The 17,700-nt window shown below is 42.5% G+C and overlaps 1 protein-coding gene across 1 annotated transcript in view; it reads left to right on the top strand.

Moving 5' to 3' along the window:
• Positions 1–14,809, top strand: part of MVK (mevalonate kinase) — a 163,782-nt gene extending 148,973 nt beyond the window's left edge. The window contains exons 10-11 of the mRNA XM_085636377.1: positions 2,640–2,793; positions 9,344–14,809. Of these exons, the coding sequence (XP_085492503.1) occupies positions 2,640–2,793; positions 9,344–9,495 (306 nt within the window). The 3' untranslated portion in view covers positions 9,496–14,809. The remainder of the gene's footprint in view (positions 1–2,639; positions 2,794–9,343) is intronic.
• Positions 14,810–17,700: the final 2,891 nt, after the last annotated feature.

Genomic DNA, 17,700 nt, shown 5'->3' on the forward strand with positions numbered 1-17,700 from the left:
CTGCCCCTTTCTCTTAAGTTGCAACAGCAAAACTGTAATTCTGCATGTTTTACTGCGGCGCCACAGCTGTTTCAGGACCTAAAAATATAGTTCATTCAGTTTTTGACACCATAATTATGTCTTAATCAATGAAGCAACACCTATCATCTAACATATTAGCCTGTGATATGGCCATGGAGGTTGTAAGAAACAATCTTTTTATTTTTACTTCGCTTTTGTATTTGCCCAGTTTATGCCAATGAGGGCAGAAGTAATTCTTCTCATGTAACTTCTCATACTGTGCTTACAGTCTGTACCTATAGGTTTTGTACTCTTAAAGTAAGCCCTATTGTGAAAATCTGTATTCTCCTTCAACAGCCTCGTTAATCCATTCTTTAATGTTGCTCATTCTGTTATTTTGCAATATTTCTAGGTGCCATATATTTGATATATGGACTTAAAATGAAACTGTAGACATAATGTAGAGACACTTCTTTAAATTTTATTTCGTGAGCATTCCTGGCGGAAGCCTCTGGAATATGGTGAATCAAACTCACTATGCATTTAGTTTGTGCAATTTATATATAACCCTGACGTGAAGTTGGAGGAGACAGCCATTTTGATTCATAGGGCCTTGAGTAAAATGTGATCAGCTCTCATATGATGACTTGCCTCAGTCTGCAGAATAGCACTTTCTTTATAGTGGCCTAATGTTGAGTATTCCCCGTTTCAGATTGTTTCAAATCGAATACAATTTTCTTCTTGCTTCCCAAATATTGCTGAGTTTGTTTCAGCTGACTTTATTTAATCTCCGTTCCCATTGTCTTAGATGCATGTGAATAGTGTCCATCATACACAATGCTTCATAGAGAATTTATCTAAAGGTTGAGTCTGTTATTGGTCGTGGTGGAGGTGGTGACAGACAGGCGAGGCTCTTTCTTTCCTGCCTCTTCCTTCAGTAGGATAGATGCACCTTTTGGCTTTGAAACATAATTGATTCAAGCCCTGAAAGGGTATGGCTTCAATCAATAGTGGATTGCATCCACCTGTATTTGATTGCTAGTTGTAATCTACTTCCCTTATTGTGTTTTAGTCCTTTTTTGTCAGCATGGTAGTTTTTTTGGTGCAATGAGATTGGTTCAGTCTATCTCAGAAGGAGATTCATAATGCTTTTCACTCAGTTCCAGTCTTTGTACTACAACGTTTCACTGTGATTTGTCCATTCATATTTTTAGCACTAGAACAAATTGTTTGGAAACATGTTTAGTATTATTAAATGCTGCACATAAAATCTACTTGTAATTTGCTGCAACTTAACATTTATTAGAAATTTTCTGATCTATCTTCAGTTGAGTGACTAAGAGTCTCGTTCTTCTCATTTGTTGCCGTGTATGTGAGTTTCTGAGTTAATCGGAAATGTTATGAAATAGAATAGAGTCATCAATGTCCTATATTTATTATCTGTGTTGTATTTCATCACAGTTCATGTTGAACCATAGTCATTGGAAGACACAAATAAACCTAGGATGTGTAGCTCTTCTCATTGTGAGGAATATATTATTTTATTTCTGGTTCATTATACAATGCATAGAGCTATATTACAAAACCATAGTTTGTAATGCTCAAGCACACCCATGTTCTGTCATGACCCCAGATATTTATATAATGGATCAACTCTATCCATTACATGTAGGCCAATTTTGCACAGAATAAGTTGTGACCCTCTTCTAATACAGCAGTCATTCAGCACCCCCAACTGAAGTATTGTACTGATTTAAATGCACAATTATCAGTGTTTCTATGTAGTCGTCCGAAAACGTTTGGTCTAATCAATTTCATCAATGTTGGTTATTTCTCATTGTAGTGTAGACTGCACAACAGAGGAAGCACAATGTTATCAAATGTTTATCCCTGCATCATTCGTTGTAATTTACTATTGTATCAATAAATGTGTTCATTCCAAAACGTTTCATGTGGGAATTGATTGGGCAGGAACGCATAGGGGAAGTTCTCCCTTAAAGACACAATATGGTATATGTCAGGAAGAAAATCACTGTGACAGAAGTAAAATTAACATCACAGATGACTCATAATATGCACATAGCGACTAGCTAGTGACCCCAGTTACTGTTCCCCAGTGCTGCATCACGAACATCCCTTTTCGAATATCTGATTGGAATTGAGACCAAGTGTGACTTTATTTACGGATTAGCACTTTTAAAGTTCACTCGTAACAAAAGTACATCACCCACTAGAGAATGGTGAAACTTAAGCACATCGACCAAGCTCGAGATTCCATAAAACGAGGAAAGGCCTTAAAGTTCGACTGGTTGGTGGTGCCAAATTACTGAAAATATGCTTGAAAACTACCTTCTTCGTTTTGCTTGGAACAATGAAAATGCTTGTTCTGGCTTACAAAACTTCAAATATACGATAACCCATATGATCTGTAACTGTGAATAAACACTAACTAATTCAACTACTGGACATAAAACCTGTTTTGGGTGTATTGTTAATCTTAAGACTTTCATGTACTGTTTTACATGTGTGTATGTGTGTATATATATATATATATATATATGTGTGTGTGTATATGTATGTATACCTTGAATAAACTATATTTACAAATTACATTTACTAAGATCCAACACTGTTTTTAGGAGCTGTTTGATATAAACCAGCATCACTTGAATGTGCTAGGCGTCGGGCACCCTTCTTTAGACCGACTGTGCCAAGTGACTGCTTCTCATGGGCTCCACAGTAAACTGACCGGTGCTGGAGGTGGTGGCTGCGGCATTACTTTACTCAGACCACGTAAGATGGTTTTCTTTTGATATTAAGCCTCATTAAGCAGCTGGGTCAAACAGTGTCTGTTTTATATACAAATAAATTCATAACTATGAATCGAAATCTTCTTTTTTCAGTCGATTTTTAGAAATTTAACACAAAATGACTAGAAATGTATAGAGACTACTAAATTTGCTTTAATTGCAGAGACATTGGGAAGTTTCATCTGATATTTCTGTTCAGAAAAGACTAACATGTAGTCATGTATTATGCATTTTCCTAAAATTATGTAATAAAATGCTACAAGTCTTTCTAAATTGTGCTTAGTCACATCTTTTGTTTCCAATGTATGCATGTTTGTTAGATTGGCACTCTTGTGTGGCCTTTACAATTTTTGGTGAAAATATGTAGTTGAACCATGATAAACTTGTAAGCCATGGTTGAACAGATTGATGGAAAATTGGTTCATTACTGTGTAAGATTTTAAATGTAAAATATTTTGTACAATACTGAAAGCGTGAGTCTGAGAAGCCTGGTACGCATCACACATTAAGTTGATATCACTAATTACATGAAGTGAACCTACAGTTATGTTACTAATTCTTTTCTGGAGCACTTGCATCCCAAAAAGAGGGGTCTCTCGGTGTTGTGGAAGAGGGAGAGCAAAACAAATACTGGTAATAGACTAAATGATCCTAAGAAGAGGATTGCTCCTTCCTGTTATTGAATTTGGTATTTATTTGCCTGGTCATAATTTTTTAATGAAATTTCAATAAATTATCATAGCTCAAATTGGGCGGGAGGGAGGTCCATAATATTGGACTTTTATACTATAAAACATCTTCCGCTGAACCTACTACTCTGAAAGAAAGGAATTATTATAATATTTTTTTTTTGATGAGATTAGCAATTTATTAAACCTTGAAAAAGAAAGGAATTTTGAGCAAGATCTTTGGAGCAAAGTGAAGGGAAATAGAGTATCACGGGAAAGGGTTAAATCAGCCCTGGTGGTCTGCACAGAGAGGCTTCCATATAACCCGTTTGTGAATGGGCACCATTGGTACCGACACATCGATAGATTACAGATCAATTAAGTGTGACCGTTTCAAAGTTGAGTTTTAAGGTCCCTTTCTTGACACAGAAATATATGCTTCATTTCAGTGACGCGATGGACTGTCTGCGCATGTTGTTTTTAAATGATCCATTTATACCTTCTGACACAGTATTTGTTATTCAAAACTTGAGATGAATAGTGAATTCTAACAAATAAGATATCTCCGAGCACCAATAATTCTGTATAAACTTATTTTTAACTACTTCTGTACTTTTAATTCCGTCTTTGAGTTTATTTGCTGTATATCTCTAATGACAAATGTAGATTGGGATTTCTGTTGGCTAGTCATGAGCACATTTTTGCCCAACTCTGATTTTCCAAGATAGTTTACAGTTGTATCATATTGATTTTGTGAATCAGGAAAGTTGTGATCACTACATATGGCCTTAGAAGCATGGCGTCTGTGTTTGAACACCGAAGCCATATTTGTGGTAAGAAGCCGAAATTGTCATAGTTTTCGTTGCAATGTACATCACACTGTAGGATGGTGAGTGTTATCACATTAGGGAGTGGAGTAGATGGGGATAAGGAGTGGGGCTTGGTAAGGGGAGCAAGAGGATCAGGACAACTTGATGTACTGGAGTATATTTTGATGGCATGATTCTCACCAAAACTTTAGTCAGAAACCTGCTCTTTAAAAATTTCTTCTATCGATTTGTATAGGATTCAGACCAGGACTGTTCATGGATTGTGTTGTTACCTGCATACTCCTCCTTTGTCACTTGCTAGAAATAATTGATGGCAACTGCTGAGGAAATATGCATATTCACCTTGAAATGTGGTCTTTTTTTTGGGGGGGGGGGGATAGTATATTTAAGGTGAAACTTTTAATAAGCAGGCACTAAGACATAATTTTCAATTCAACTAATATTCTTCTATCCAAAGCTATTTGCATTGAATTGTAAAAAGCAAGTTAAAATAACAGAAAACATAATGGATTAGATGTTACGGAAGCGTATCAGAGGTCTCCTGGAATTTCAATTAAAGATTATTGATCAGATGTAACATACTCTGACAACTAGTTTTACTTATTAACCTCATTGTCTATTTAAACTGTACAACCTTCAGCAAATGGTGTATGCTGAACCGCTATTTTAAACAAATGATAATGCTGTGCTACTGTCTTTAGCAAATGATATATAGAATATGTGCTAAATTGCAGGCTTTAGCAAATAATATATGGTGATCTACTATCAGTTGCAAAGGTTCTATGCTGAGCTACTGACTTCTGCAGAGATTTTATTCATGGCAACATGTTTATTTTTTGCACTCCTTAGGTGATTATAGAAAAATGTCAGAATCTATGAGTGTCTTTCTACAACTCTGTAAGAAACTGGGTTACTGTTTGAGGAGGGGGGTGGTGGTGAAACATTTTACAAGCAGCAACCACAATTCATCTCAGTGAAGTCACAAGCAAACCCTAAATTACCCTATGCTCAATCCTTGGGTAGCTTGGCACAGAGCAGTCAGACTACATTCAGAGGTAATGTGTAAAGTATTTCTGTGATACTTCAAACAATAACACAGTGAAAACACTCCAAAAAAGGGGCCCACAACAGAGCTAGAAAAATAGATTTGTTTTCAATAACTAGAACAAGACCAAATCAACAAAAATCTGATCAGCAGATCCAGAGACTTTCAATCTTAAAGATTTGACTAAAAATAGCACCAAAAGGGGAATGCTTCAACTGAAGATATCTGGTCACAAATCTTGGAGAAAGTCATAAGTTCAAGCTGACTACAATGGAGCACGTGTCGGATACAGGGACCCAGTTAGGCTCACTGAACAAAGTATCTTTATTTCTGGTTTGTGGAGCATTGTGAGGATCTGCGACAAAGATGAGCAGCGCAGTCGAAGCATTTTGTTGGTTCAGAGATGCTGCAAGGCTGCGGTGCGAAGTCATGAGGCGTCAACGTCGCGGATCCCGTCGACGAGGGCTTGCGATGCAACGTCTTAAGTCAGGAATGCATCGCACAGTCGAGGCGATGCGTCTGTACTGAGGAGCTGCAAGACAGCGATGCGGAGTCTGGCGTCATCACCGAGGCTGCGATCGTGGAGAAAAGCGAGGGCCTGCATGGAGGATGCATCTTGTAGCAACGGTTCGAAGGCAATGCGGGCTGCAGCGGCGATAAGTCTTTGCGTAGGGTCCAAGTCACGCAGTAGCGTAGATGCATTGATTCTTCCTGGGGTTTTGTCATGCAACATAGGAGATGTGTTGTTTACGCTGGAACCACAGTTGCTGACAAAGCACCTTAAGCCCACTTCCAAAGGTTCAGGAGGGGGGTGGCACCACAAATATGCAAGAGGGCAGCAGGCAGTAGGTCAGCACAGCAAGAGTCCAGCAGAGGGACAGTCCTTCATCAGCACAACAGTCCTGTTGCCTTGTAGAGTATCCACAGGTTCAGAAGTGTACTCAAGAGTTGGTGTTTGAGGTCCTTCCTTTTTACCCATTTGTGCCTTTGAAGTGGGGGAGAAGCTTCTTCAGGTTTCCCTTTGAAGTCCCCTGGCATTCTGTCTTCCCTGCCCTAGCTCCAGACTAACTACAGGAAATATGCAACCCTTTGTGTGGAGCAGGACACATCCTATCAGCTCTTCCCCCATCTTGCCAGTAATGGCCCATCCAGGCACACCTAAGCTCCCTATTCTGTATGGCTGTCTAGAAGGAATACACAAAGCTCAACTTTCGGCTATGCCGAGTCATGTGACCAGAGAAGGGCACTAAATGGTTAAGGCAAGAAAATGCCAACAGTTCTAAAAGTGGCAATTTCAGCAGTGCAATTTAAAATCTGACTTCGCCATGAGTTAGGATTTTAAATTGTGAATCCAGATTCACCAAACATGACCTGGTTATTTCTTCCCATTTGGAAATTGCACTTACGAAATATAACAAGGCAACTCCAATGTTACCCTATGACAATGATAGGCCATGCAGTAGTTAAAAAACAATGTAAGAGCTTTTCACTATCAGGATGTGTAAAAGTACATATCCTACTTTTTAAATATATTGCACCCAGCCCTCTTGGCTGTCCAGGGCTTACGCGAGGGGTGATATATGTATTGAAAAGGAAGGTATGGGCCTGGCAAAAAGTTTATATTGCCTGATCGAAATGGCGGTTTAAAACTGCACACATAGGCTGTACACTGGCAGGTCTGAGACCTGTTTAAAGGCGACTTAAGTGGGTTACACAATCAGTAGTCCAGGCCCCCTAGAAGCATTTAATTTACAGGCCCTGGGTACATGTATTACTACTTCATAGGGACTTATATGTAAATTAAATATGCCAGTTGGGTATAAGCCAATATTACCATGTTTACCAGGAGAGAGCACAAGCACTTTAGCTCTGGTGAGCAGTGGTACGGTGAGCAGAGTCCTATGGCCAGCAAAACCGAGGTCAAGCAATGTAGGAGGTAGGCAAAAAGTTTTGGGGGGGGAGACCACTCTAAGGCTGACAGGTCTAACAACCTCTCAGTTCCTTCACATTAGAAAAGAACTTGGCCTTTGGCCTCATTCTTCTTTTTGGTTATGGAACTCCTCAGTAACTTGCAATATACTTATAACACACAGTGTGGTACTTTATCCGTTATAATATATAATGCAAAATGTCTGTTCGAGACTAGCTAAAAAAAAGGATTCGGAGATTGATTCGGAGATTCATTGGAATACGAATTTAAAAACCAACCTAATGGTCAAGTCACTTTTAGAAAGTAGGCCTTTTCCAGCGTATGCCAAATGTGCCTTTCTGTCAGTGTTCAGGGTCACCGGACTCTTTATGGCAGTGGTGTGATGTGCATTCTCCCCAGACAGTAAGCCTGGATGTGGAGAGGTGAGGGTCTAACTGACAAGATGGCTGTGGAGGACCAGTGCCCCTAACCTAATTTGACTTTATAGGGTAGCCAAGGGACTACATCCAGCTCTTCATGACTTCAGAAGAAGCCTAAACTGTCTTTGGCAGATGCAGCTCACACCTAAGCCTGCCTGCCCTTTGTTTCACTAGACAGACTGTAGCTAAACCTAAGGTAAAGAGATGAACTGACTAGGATCATTTTCAGGGTTAGACAAAGGGTGTCCCCCCCCACCCACAGGCACTAGGTATAAAAGTGGCATACCCTGAGCCTGAAATCAGAACACTCTGAACCTGGAAAAGATTCAAAAGAAGGACTGACCTGTTGCCTGAAGAAGGAATACTCGACCTGCTTGCAGTGAACCCAGCACCCCAGAAGTGTCTCTGTGGTTCAGTTTGCTGGCCTCCTGTTTGAACTTCAGCGACACAGCAAGGCCTTACCTGCTTTCCAGCTGACCAGACCCAACCGGTCCTGACCTGGTCTCCTCTACTGGCATCTGTAGGAGTGAGTCCTGACCCACAAGTGCTGTCCTCAAGGTCCTGGACCCTTGGTTGGAGTCGGAGTGCACTTCTTCCTGCTTAACTGGAAGTTTCACCGGATCTGATTCAGAGCCATGCCGGAAATATCCCGACAAAGCTTCTCCGGACCCAACGCAGCACCACACTGAGCCCTGCAGAGTCACGCAGCTTTTTCCTGAAGGCTTTGTCGGATCTGACGCAGAGCTACACCACGTAGATGTTGACTGAAAGCCTCACTGGATCTGATGAAGAGCGACACAGAGCTGTGTAAGTTGTAGAGCCACGCAGCTCTTGACTCACCGAAAAAAACCACTGAGTGACGTGGAGCTCAGCATAGTAGCTCCGCACAGACCCTGCACCAAAGCCAGAAGGTAAAACCCCTAGTGTGACAAGCAGTGTCCTGTATCCGGCCGTGCTCCAAGGTAGTCTTGAACTTGCGACTTTGTCTCTGTCCTGCGCCACAACATACCAACAGTTGGTGTTTAACATTTTTTGGTGCTATGTTCATCTAAAATTTAAACTCATGACTCCGGTTCAACAGTTTACATTTTTGTTATTTTATCTAATAAAAATGACTCTATTTTTCTAAACTGGTTTGGGATTTCGCTTGTCGTATTTTTACTTTATTGCCGTTTGAGCACTACATAAGTACTTTACATATTTCCTCTAAGTTAAGGCTGACTGCTTTTGTGCCAAGCTACCGGAGGGTTAAGCACAGGAATATTTCGTGGCTTTTGTGGTTCACCCTGACAAGGGTTATTATTATTATTATTATTTGAAGTAGGTTCTCACCCACTTCAACCAATAACCCAATTTCTTACAATATATGCTGATCTGCTGCCTTTAGCAAAGGGTATATGCTGAGCTGCGGCCTTTAGCAAAGGGTATAAGCTGAGTTACTCTCCTTTGCAAAGGATATATGCTGAGCTTTTGCCTTTGAAGAAATGTTATCTGCTGATCAACTGTCTTTAACAAATTATATAGGTTGAGCGCCTGTCTTTAGCAATCTTAAGTATGTCAGGCATATCCTGGCATACTTTTTTTAGTAAATATTATTTGCTGCAATGGGTATACGTTCATCTACTCTCTTTCTTTCCTCAGTCACCGATTCCTCAGTGGTGGAGGCAGCCAAGCAAGACTTGAAAAGCTGTGGCTTTGAATGCTGGGAAACAAATATTGGTGGTCCGGGAGTCTTGCTGCACACCTCGTCCTCCTTGAAGGCAGACGTGCAGCAGGTGTTCGAGGGTCTATGAAGGATCTTAATGAACTGAAATCCTTTGCGAAGTGTTGCATGGAAACTCTCGTGCCAAAGCCGCTTCAAGATTGCCTGAACACCCTGCATCTTCGGGGGAATTCTCTCTGTGAATGTGGAAGATGGAGCGGGTCAAGTTAAGGCACATAAGTGGTCTTGGAAAGCCGATCCTCACTGGAGATCTTGGATTCATAAGACCTTATTAGTACTTGGGCACAACCATTGTCACTTGACTGCCATTTTACCACAGCAGGTGGTCTCAGGGAAAAGCTCCAGCATTTGTAGCAAGAAGGAGTGACTGAATGGACACAATAATGAGGAACACAGTGAATTCTGATGCTGAAGTTTGCTAACTTATTCTTTCCAAACTACATTATTTTTCTTCATTTCTTCGTTGTGTGCACAGTACGGAAAGCACCCTACTGATACAGTAAATGTATTGGTAGTGAGCCAGTGCTTCAGTTGCTTTACGTACCAGCTCAAAGCAGCGCAAAGAAGCAAAATGAACAATTCAGGTGTGGAGGAGGAATTGAAGAGCAATACTTAAACTGACCTGATGAAGTCCCAAGAGGAAGGGGCTAAAGTGGGCAAGTGAAGCTTGAGTACAAGGAGGTACTGGGAGAGGATGAAGGCAGGGTAGCGTAATGGTAAGGATTAGTGCCCAAAATACAAAAATAATAAACGTTAAAAAGCTGAAAGCAAAAACCGCACTTTTGACAGTTATCAAGTTTATCCCTAATGCTGCCATAATGTGGCATGAAAAAAATAAACTAAACACTAAATAGCCTTTTCATACTAAACAACAAAGTGAATGGGTGGAAAGTTACCAGTGGTGTACAAAACAGAATTGTTGGCATGACCCCTTTAAAGAAACGCTCACTAAGAAGAACCAAAAAATGTGAGCTGTGCTTGGAGAGAATGCAATACTGGGTGTCCTCCAACCACAACAAAGGGTCTCGCCTTTGGGACCTTATAAGTGTTTAGCCATGCAACAGTTGATGTTGTTGCACCAAGGATATTGTGCTGGATAACTAAACACTTATAAGGTCCCAAAAGCGAGACCTATTGGCTATGCCAATGCTTGTTTAGGACTTGTGCTAAGCAGAGAAAATTTACCATGACTTGAAGTCGCCACTTGCTGCCAGAATATTTGAGACGCTACTAAGGTTTATTTTTGACTTTCTACCCCTTGGCATGCGTTTAAAAAATGATAACTGCTTCACGGCTTTTATGATGGGCGGGATACTGGAGATGGTGTGCTGTGTATACTTTATCCAGCATGCGTGTCATGTCCTCCTTATTGCTCGGAAATTAATAATTCTCTTTAGAAAGCGATATATCTTTCATTTCAAATTAAACGTACAAAGCACGACTCCAAATGGCAGCCTCCCTTAACAGTTTTAACAGTCAGTAGTTCTGCGCCATCAAAGGGATGCCGCGCTGCAGCAGCCGTGTTATTTATGTTCAAAGCGCTGCTGCTCTTGTAATGAACAGCTTCAGAGCGAGGCTGCTTCAAGAAAGCGCTGCAGGCCTTCCATTGGCTACTCTTCCCATACCGAGCACGGGGCACGCGCTTGTGCGTTCCGCAGTCTGAGGGCGACGCTTCATTGCCCGGATGCGGGCTACTACAGCGGTTAAACATGTACCACGGAACGCTGGGTTACTGTGTGACTGTCATTCGGAAGATACAACTAAGTCGTTGGTTTCGAAAATAGATTTGTGGGCAGAGTTTTATGCAATTTAGGTGATTGTCCAATTGACATGGCATAACGATGTCACTTGTCGCAGACGTAAAAGAGTTTCACATCAGGTATTTCGACGTTAAATGATAGACAGTAAGAGTACCCAGGAGCCCAGCCACTGGTGTTTTCTGGGCCAGGACTAGGTGATACACCGGTGAAAGAGCGAGGGGACTGGCGCTGGAGGAGCACACCTGGAAACAGTGAGAAGACTGATAGTGTGGCCATCAAAAGGATGGATGTGTGAAGGGCTGCGTCAGGGTGGACATGGAAGAGACCGAGCACGGGCTGTGGTATTTTTGGTTCCGGGAGAGGAGGAAACTTTGGGGGGAAATGGAGATGTCCACTGTGAGGGAGAGTGTGGTGCAAGGGTTGAAGGAAAGAGGGAGTAAGGTCGGGCTGTGTATTGGGAGAGGCTGTGACGAAGAACAGGAGGAGAGGAATGCGGGGCACAAAGGTTGAGCGGTGAGAGGGTGAGGAAGGGTTGTTTTGTGCACAATGAAAGGAAAAAAGAGCGAGGAAGGAGGCAGTAGATATGTAGAAGGGTTCAGGAGTGTAGGTAGGATGAGATAGCATGAGAGAGAAAAAGAAAGCTACAAAGTAAAAAAACTAGAAGGCTGAAAACGTTAAACAGAAGTTCTTAGAATTAAATAATTTCAGTTTGAACACGAAGTGATAATATTTTTCAGATATGTATACACACACACATATATGCATTTAATATGTTCAATATTAATTAGAAGTAGTCAAGGAGTCTGCATCAGAAAAAATATATTAAATGAGCACTGTACTGTTATTAGTCTTTCCCCTAAAACCGTGGACGCATTGTCGGGCCGCCACGTTGTCTGCAATACAGACTTTGTATGGGGATATCCCTCTTAAAGCAGTAAAAGTGAGAACCCACTAGAAGTGAGTGGCTCAGGGTAATGTAGCCGACTGACCAAATGGCTAGAGCCACAGAAATGGTGAGGATGGCTCAGTGAGTTGAATGGTTGCTGCTCAAACATGCGGCGACCTGCAGGTCACGTGTTCGTACGCAGGCAAGGCTGGGTCAGCGTTCTATCCTTCTGAAGCGGGTACGTGAATCCGTGTAATTCGTTTATGGTAATTCCTGTTATGTAAAATCTACCGAAACAGCTGAAGTGTACCATAAAGCGCTGCGTACAAAGTATGATTATAAAGTACTAAACAATTGCAAACGGCACAAGAAAACCATGGCCAGAGTGAGAGCAGGAAATAGCGAAAAGTAAATAAATCAAACTCTGGGAGCGTTGGAAAGAGCGGCTTCATTGTAGATATTTGGCCCATCAACGATAACTACTTACAGCACGCTGACATATTGCTCCGGTGTACTACTCATCCTACCTAAGCTCCGTCATCTATGCCTCTCGGAGGTGCATGAATTTCTATGCTTGTTCTGGAACTCGTCGGGGAGGCCCCCCAAGTATCAGAGGCAGCGTCGATGATGTGCTAGTCTAAGTGCAGTGCTCGAATGTTTGGGGAAAATGTAAACAATGACTTATTTTCGGAAAACTACACGAATGTCAGCACACATGCTTGAAATGCATTGGCATAGGCGACTGTGGACTGTGAAAAATCCAAGTGTCACGCAAAATGAGCACAAGCGCCCGCCTCGCGCGGCAGGAGGGGGCCTGCGCGATTCCCTTGCGGGAGCGTGCAGCAATGCACGATGATTGCGACCATATGGCGCCGCGCGCTCCCGCAAGGAAATGCACGCGTTGCCATTGCAAGCAACGCAACGCGTGCACGTTTTTGCTGCGTAGGCGAGACCTAAAAATGAAGAAAAAAAAATACCCAAACTTAATATTTCTCTTAAAAAAAAAAAAAAAAAATCTTAAATGTTTCAGGATTTAATTTGTTGCCATTTTATGTTTTAGATCTAAGGTGGCTGAGTCTACATTTGAATAAAGGGAGGAAAGGTGCTAGTGGAACAGTTTGTCACTGAATCCAGTGCGTTTCGTGACCTGAACATGAGTAGGATATGAGGGGAAATAACTTAATCAAGGCCAGTGTGCGTGATGGTAGAGTGACCTGATAAAGTCCACATAATCTTTGTGAAGAAGTGATGTGGACATGATTATGGTCTCGGAGGTCCGTTTTGTAGTCCTCTTCCTTTCATTCTGCTTTCCTGCCCACCTTGTCTCAGTACTTAAACCCAGTCCACTGTGTATTTCAGCCTCAGCTGGCCTCGCATTCCATTATCTTCGTTCTTTTGTTCTAATAGTTTATTGCATGAAATGATACAGCAATTCATCGATCCAGTCTCCACCGGGCATCCATGAAAGCACCCTTCGCTCTAACTCAGGAATGCTTATTGTTGTTTATCAGGAAGCAGAATAGGTGATGTCAATGCCCAGGATTCGGTATGTGGGATTTGAGATTGCTAGCATTATGTGAAACACCTCTCGTTTATGGGCAGTTTAGATTTATTGACTTACTTTGGGAAATCCCACATTATGGTGTGTGGGCCAGAGAAGAAAAATGTGGCCTCCTTACCAGTTAAAGATAGATCTATGAGTAATGGGACTGATTTCAATTATCTCGGGGTTACTGATAACTCAGGTGGCTCTTGGTAACCACAGTTTATTATTTCTCATATGAAACTGAGCAGGGAGCCAGGACCATCCTAAATCTCTCCTGCTCAACTTTTAAGGGCTCTGCCGCACTTTTTATAAAAATATATAACCATCAGGGTATCCCGCAGCTGTGTATAGTGCAGGGGTCTGGGGTTACCTAAAAACAGCGGCTCTACAGATTAAAGAAAATCACATCTGTAGATGACTCCTTAATCTCCCGTACTCAAGTTCACATTTTATTATGTACTCTGAGTTAAATTTGTTTTATATTTCCGATATAGTTAGGTTGGCCCCGCTGCTTTTGTGGGTTAGCATATGGACCAACACCAAGGCTAGTTTTAACAGGGGAGTATTTTTAGACTGCCTCCAGCTTGACCCTTGCCTGAATTACGTTCGTAAGTCTTTTAATGATCTAGATTTACAGAATCTTTTTTTAGCACCGCTTACCATAACTAAATCAGACAAATCTCTAGTAAAGAACTGTTTCAGGGAGTAGGGCCGAAATCAGCGTCTGGAACGAGAGTGTCTGTGAAAAATGACTGACATCACCAGATCCAGCTTTTTACCTTACCCTGGAGCTGACAAATGGGAAAAACATTGCTCCTTTTTTGTTTGTGATGGGACTTTGTGTAGAATGTGGTGCTTTTATGGGTATGTCCACCAATGGAAATCTTGTTTGTCCTTGCGATGGGACGACTTCTCGGTCTCTGCAGCTTTCCCTATTTTTCTGTAAATACTTTCAATAGAAGTAGAGTAATCCTATGGAGATAGGGTTGTTCATGCAGGGTTGACTTGCATGTCTAACTTTTAGGTGGGAAAGTTTTGGTTCCTTTTTAAAGATGTTGTACCTTTGTAGACAATTAACCACATGGCAAGAATCGGATTTAATTTATTTATTATCTCATAATTGTCTGTATGAATTAATGTATCTCTTTTATGGTATCTTGAGAATCAAATAAAGATTATGATGAGCCAACGATATTCCCTGGTGCCACTCCGTATGCGCTTAACAGATGCTAAAAGTTTATTTTAACTTCTCTATCAGCGACGTGCTGCGTTTGTTGGTTAGGTGTTACCCTCTCCTTGATTGTGCGATCACGGACAAGGGATTTACAAATTAAGACAACAGGGGTGTAAATAAGCCAGGAATGGAGAGCGCACAGGGTAGTTTTGGTAACCTGCAGCTTAAGCTCCCATTTTGCCCTCTTTGAGGGCTCATAGCGAGTCCTGGTGAGAGGGGTTTGTCAGTCCTCAGTACGTTCGGCAATCCAGGACCAGGGGTGGAGATATGACACAGTAGCAGGGGCACTGTTGAACTAGGTTTCCCTTATAAGCATTTCACGTAAACACAGGTGCGCGGCTATGAATGGGCTGGCCACACAAGAAGTACATTGCTCCTTCAAGGAGCTCTGGGGAGCGACGAAGACGCATGTTATCAATTGAGTGCTAAAGAGTTTGAGTGCACAGGAGAGGGCCAACTGTCACTGAGGAGCATACCCAAGAGACAGAAAACAGTCCCTGCTTGCTACAAAGATGCTTTTCCAACTCCAGGTTTCAGACTTGGGAACTTGCTACTGGTAGCCCCTAATAGGGAGGATTAGTCGGTAGTGGGGCAAATGCCAGTGCCGCTTGGGTCGTAGGGTTCTCGATATATGCAGCAATCCTAACTTAGAAATTCCCTTCCTTAGCCCTTTTGGGCACATGCCATTAATCCACAGCTCTGCATCTGAATTTCAAGGAATAGCATGGCTGCAGTATGACAAGGTTCAGTTAGATGAAGGCAGTCAGGCTAGAAGTCTTGGGGGATCAGAAGGAGATAAATATACATCACTCCAAATGAAACATGGGGTCATCATACTCTAAATATCTTGAAGTAATTTTGGATAGAGAGAGGAGGGATGGATTAAATGCGCCTGCTGCCAATATAATGAGAAACGGTGTCAGGGGGACCGCTTGTTATTTTAGGCACTTGTGCTTCTTTTGCGTCACACAAGGACACCAGAAACTTAAATATTTAAAAAAACATGGAAACATAGGAGCAGCCTGCGGCCAAAGGGCACTGATGAGACGGTATAGCAAAAGCCGCATCCCCCATTTGCTTTCACATATTGGCACACTTATTGTTTAACCCCTTCAGTGCCCGCCCCTTTCCCCGCCCAGTGCCGGCCGTTGCATTAGCGGGCGGGGTCTATGACGAGCTGGACTCGTCATGGGCACAGCGCCACCGCGGCCCATGACGAGTCCAGCTCGTCATGGGCACTGAAGGGGTTAAAGGTTATTTCCCCTTCCCCACAAAGTCTCATCATCTCTTACTACTCCCAAGAATCAGCAAACTGTCACACAGCAACCAAAAATAGTCAAGGAAAAGAGAATCGCAGACATTCTCGCCGGCAGAGTAGCAGGCCCTTTTGACACTCTGCCGTTGGGGGATTTGGTTTGTTCAACACTGAGGTTAATGTCCAAGAAGGAAACAGGCACGTTCTGCTTGATACACAATCTATCTTTCCCTTTTGGTCAGTTCGTGAATAATGGACTGCAGCAGGACGCGTGCGCCTTCCTTTGAGGCAATAAAAATACTACAAAAGCTGGGCCCAGGGTACTGGATGGCAAAGTCACACATAGAGGCTGCATTCTGCCTGTTGCCAGTCCACACAGAGTATAACTCCTCCTGGGTATCACTTTTGAGGGGCAGTGTTAAGTGGATCTTTGCATGCCCATGGGCAGCTTCATTGCCTGTGCTCACTTCGAAGACTTTAGTCGCTTTCCAGAGTGGGTGGTAAAGGACCTGGTGGATTTGCAAGACATAGTCCAGTACATGGATAATCTAAATGTCTCTGCCAAGTATTTGCAGGGGCGAAAGAACACAGTGGCTGATGCCCTGTCTCGTTTCAAGTTGGCAGAATTCAGAACACAACTGCCGATGGCAGACAAGGAGATGAAAGCTTTCCCTGTGGGCTTGTGGAAGCTTGGTACCCATTTGTCCCACATCTGATCGCAGCATTCGTGTCTCCAAAGGTGGTGAGGGACCAGGCAAAATATTTTGTATTTTAGAGTCAGGAAAGTCAAAAAGGGATGGGAGCACATTGCACTGGGCCATGCAGTATTCTAGGAGACCAACTGATGTGTCAAGACTCTCCCATATTATTGGAACACTGCAAAGGGTATGCTTTTCACAATATGAAACTTTGCTTTTTAGGTTGGCTTACTCCTTCACTTTCTTTGGCGCTTTACGAGTATAAGAATTGGTCACAGTATCCAAAACTGATTGGTCAGTGGGTGTCAGCATCTTGGACATCGTTATGTCTGTGGACACCTTGAAAGGTTAGGCTCAAGAGATCAAAAACTGACCAGACTGGCAAAGTTGTTCTAGTCCACCGCACTGCAGCTCTTGATACCGCTTATTGTCCAGTGATCAGGAGGCCAGAATATATAGGGCGTAGGACACAGAGTGGGCATCACAATCTGTTGGTGCATGAGGATGGCACCCCTCTAACACATTTCCAGTTCACCCGAGTGTGTAAGAAAGCTCTGTCCTGCTTCGGTGTGGATATAGGACACTTCATGTCTCACTCGTTCAGAATTGGGCCTGCAACCACAGCGGCAGCGTTTGGCCTGCTCCCGGAGCCCATAAAAGAGGTAGGCAGGTGGAAATCAACATGTTTGAGAACTACATCTTTCTGCACTTGATGTGTGTGCTGTGCCCTCGCTATCTCCCAGGAGGATCTCCTGTCCAGTATGGCATAGTAATGGCTGTTTTACAATTACTCCCCGCAGCCTGCTACCAAAGGTTGGTGATCGTTTGCCTGGTACAGCAACTCGTTTATTCGTACAGCAGGCGAAATGTTGCACGCTGGATAACTTGCAATAGGC

The sequence above is a fragment of the Triturus cristatus genome, chromosome 11 (genome assembly GCF_964204655.1).
Source record: "Triturus cristatus chromosome 11, aTriCri1.1, whole genome shotgun sequence".
Taxonomy (NCBI): domain Eukaryota; kingdom Metazoa; phylum Chordata; class Amphibia; order Caudata; family Salamandridae; genus Triturus; species Triturus cristatus.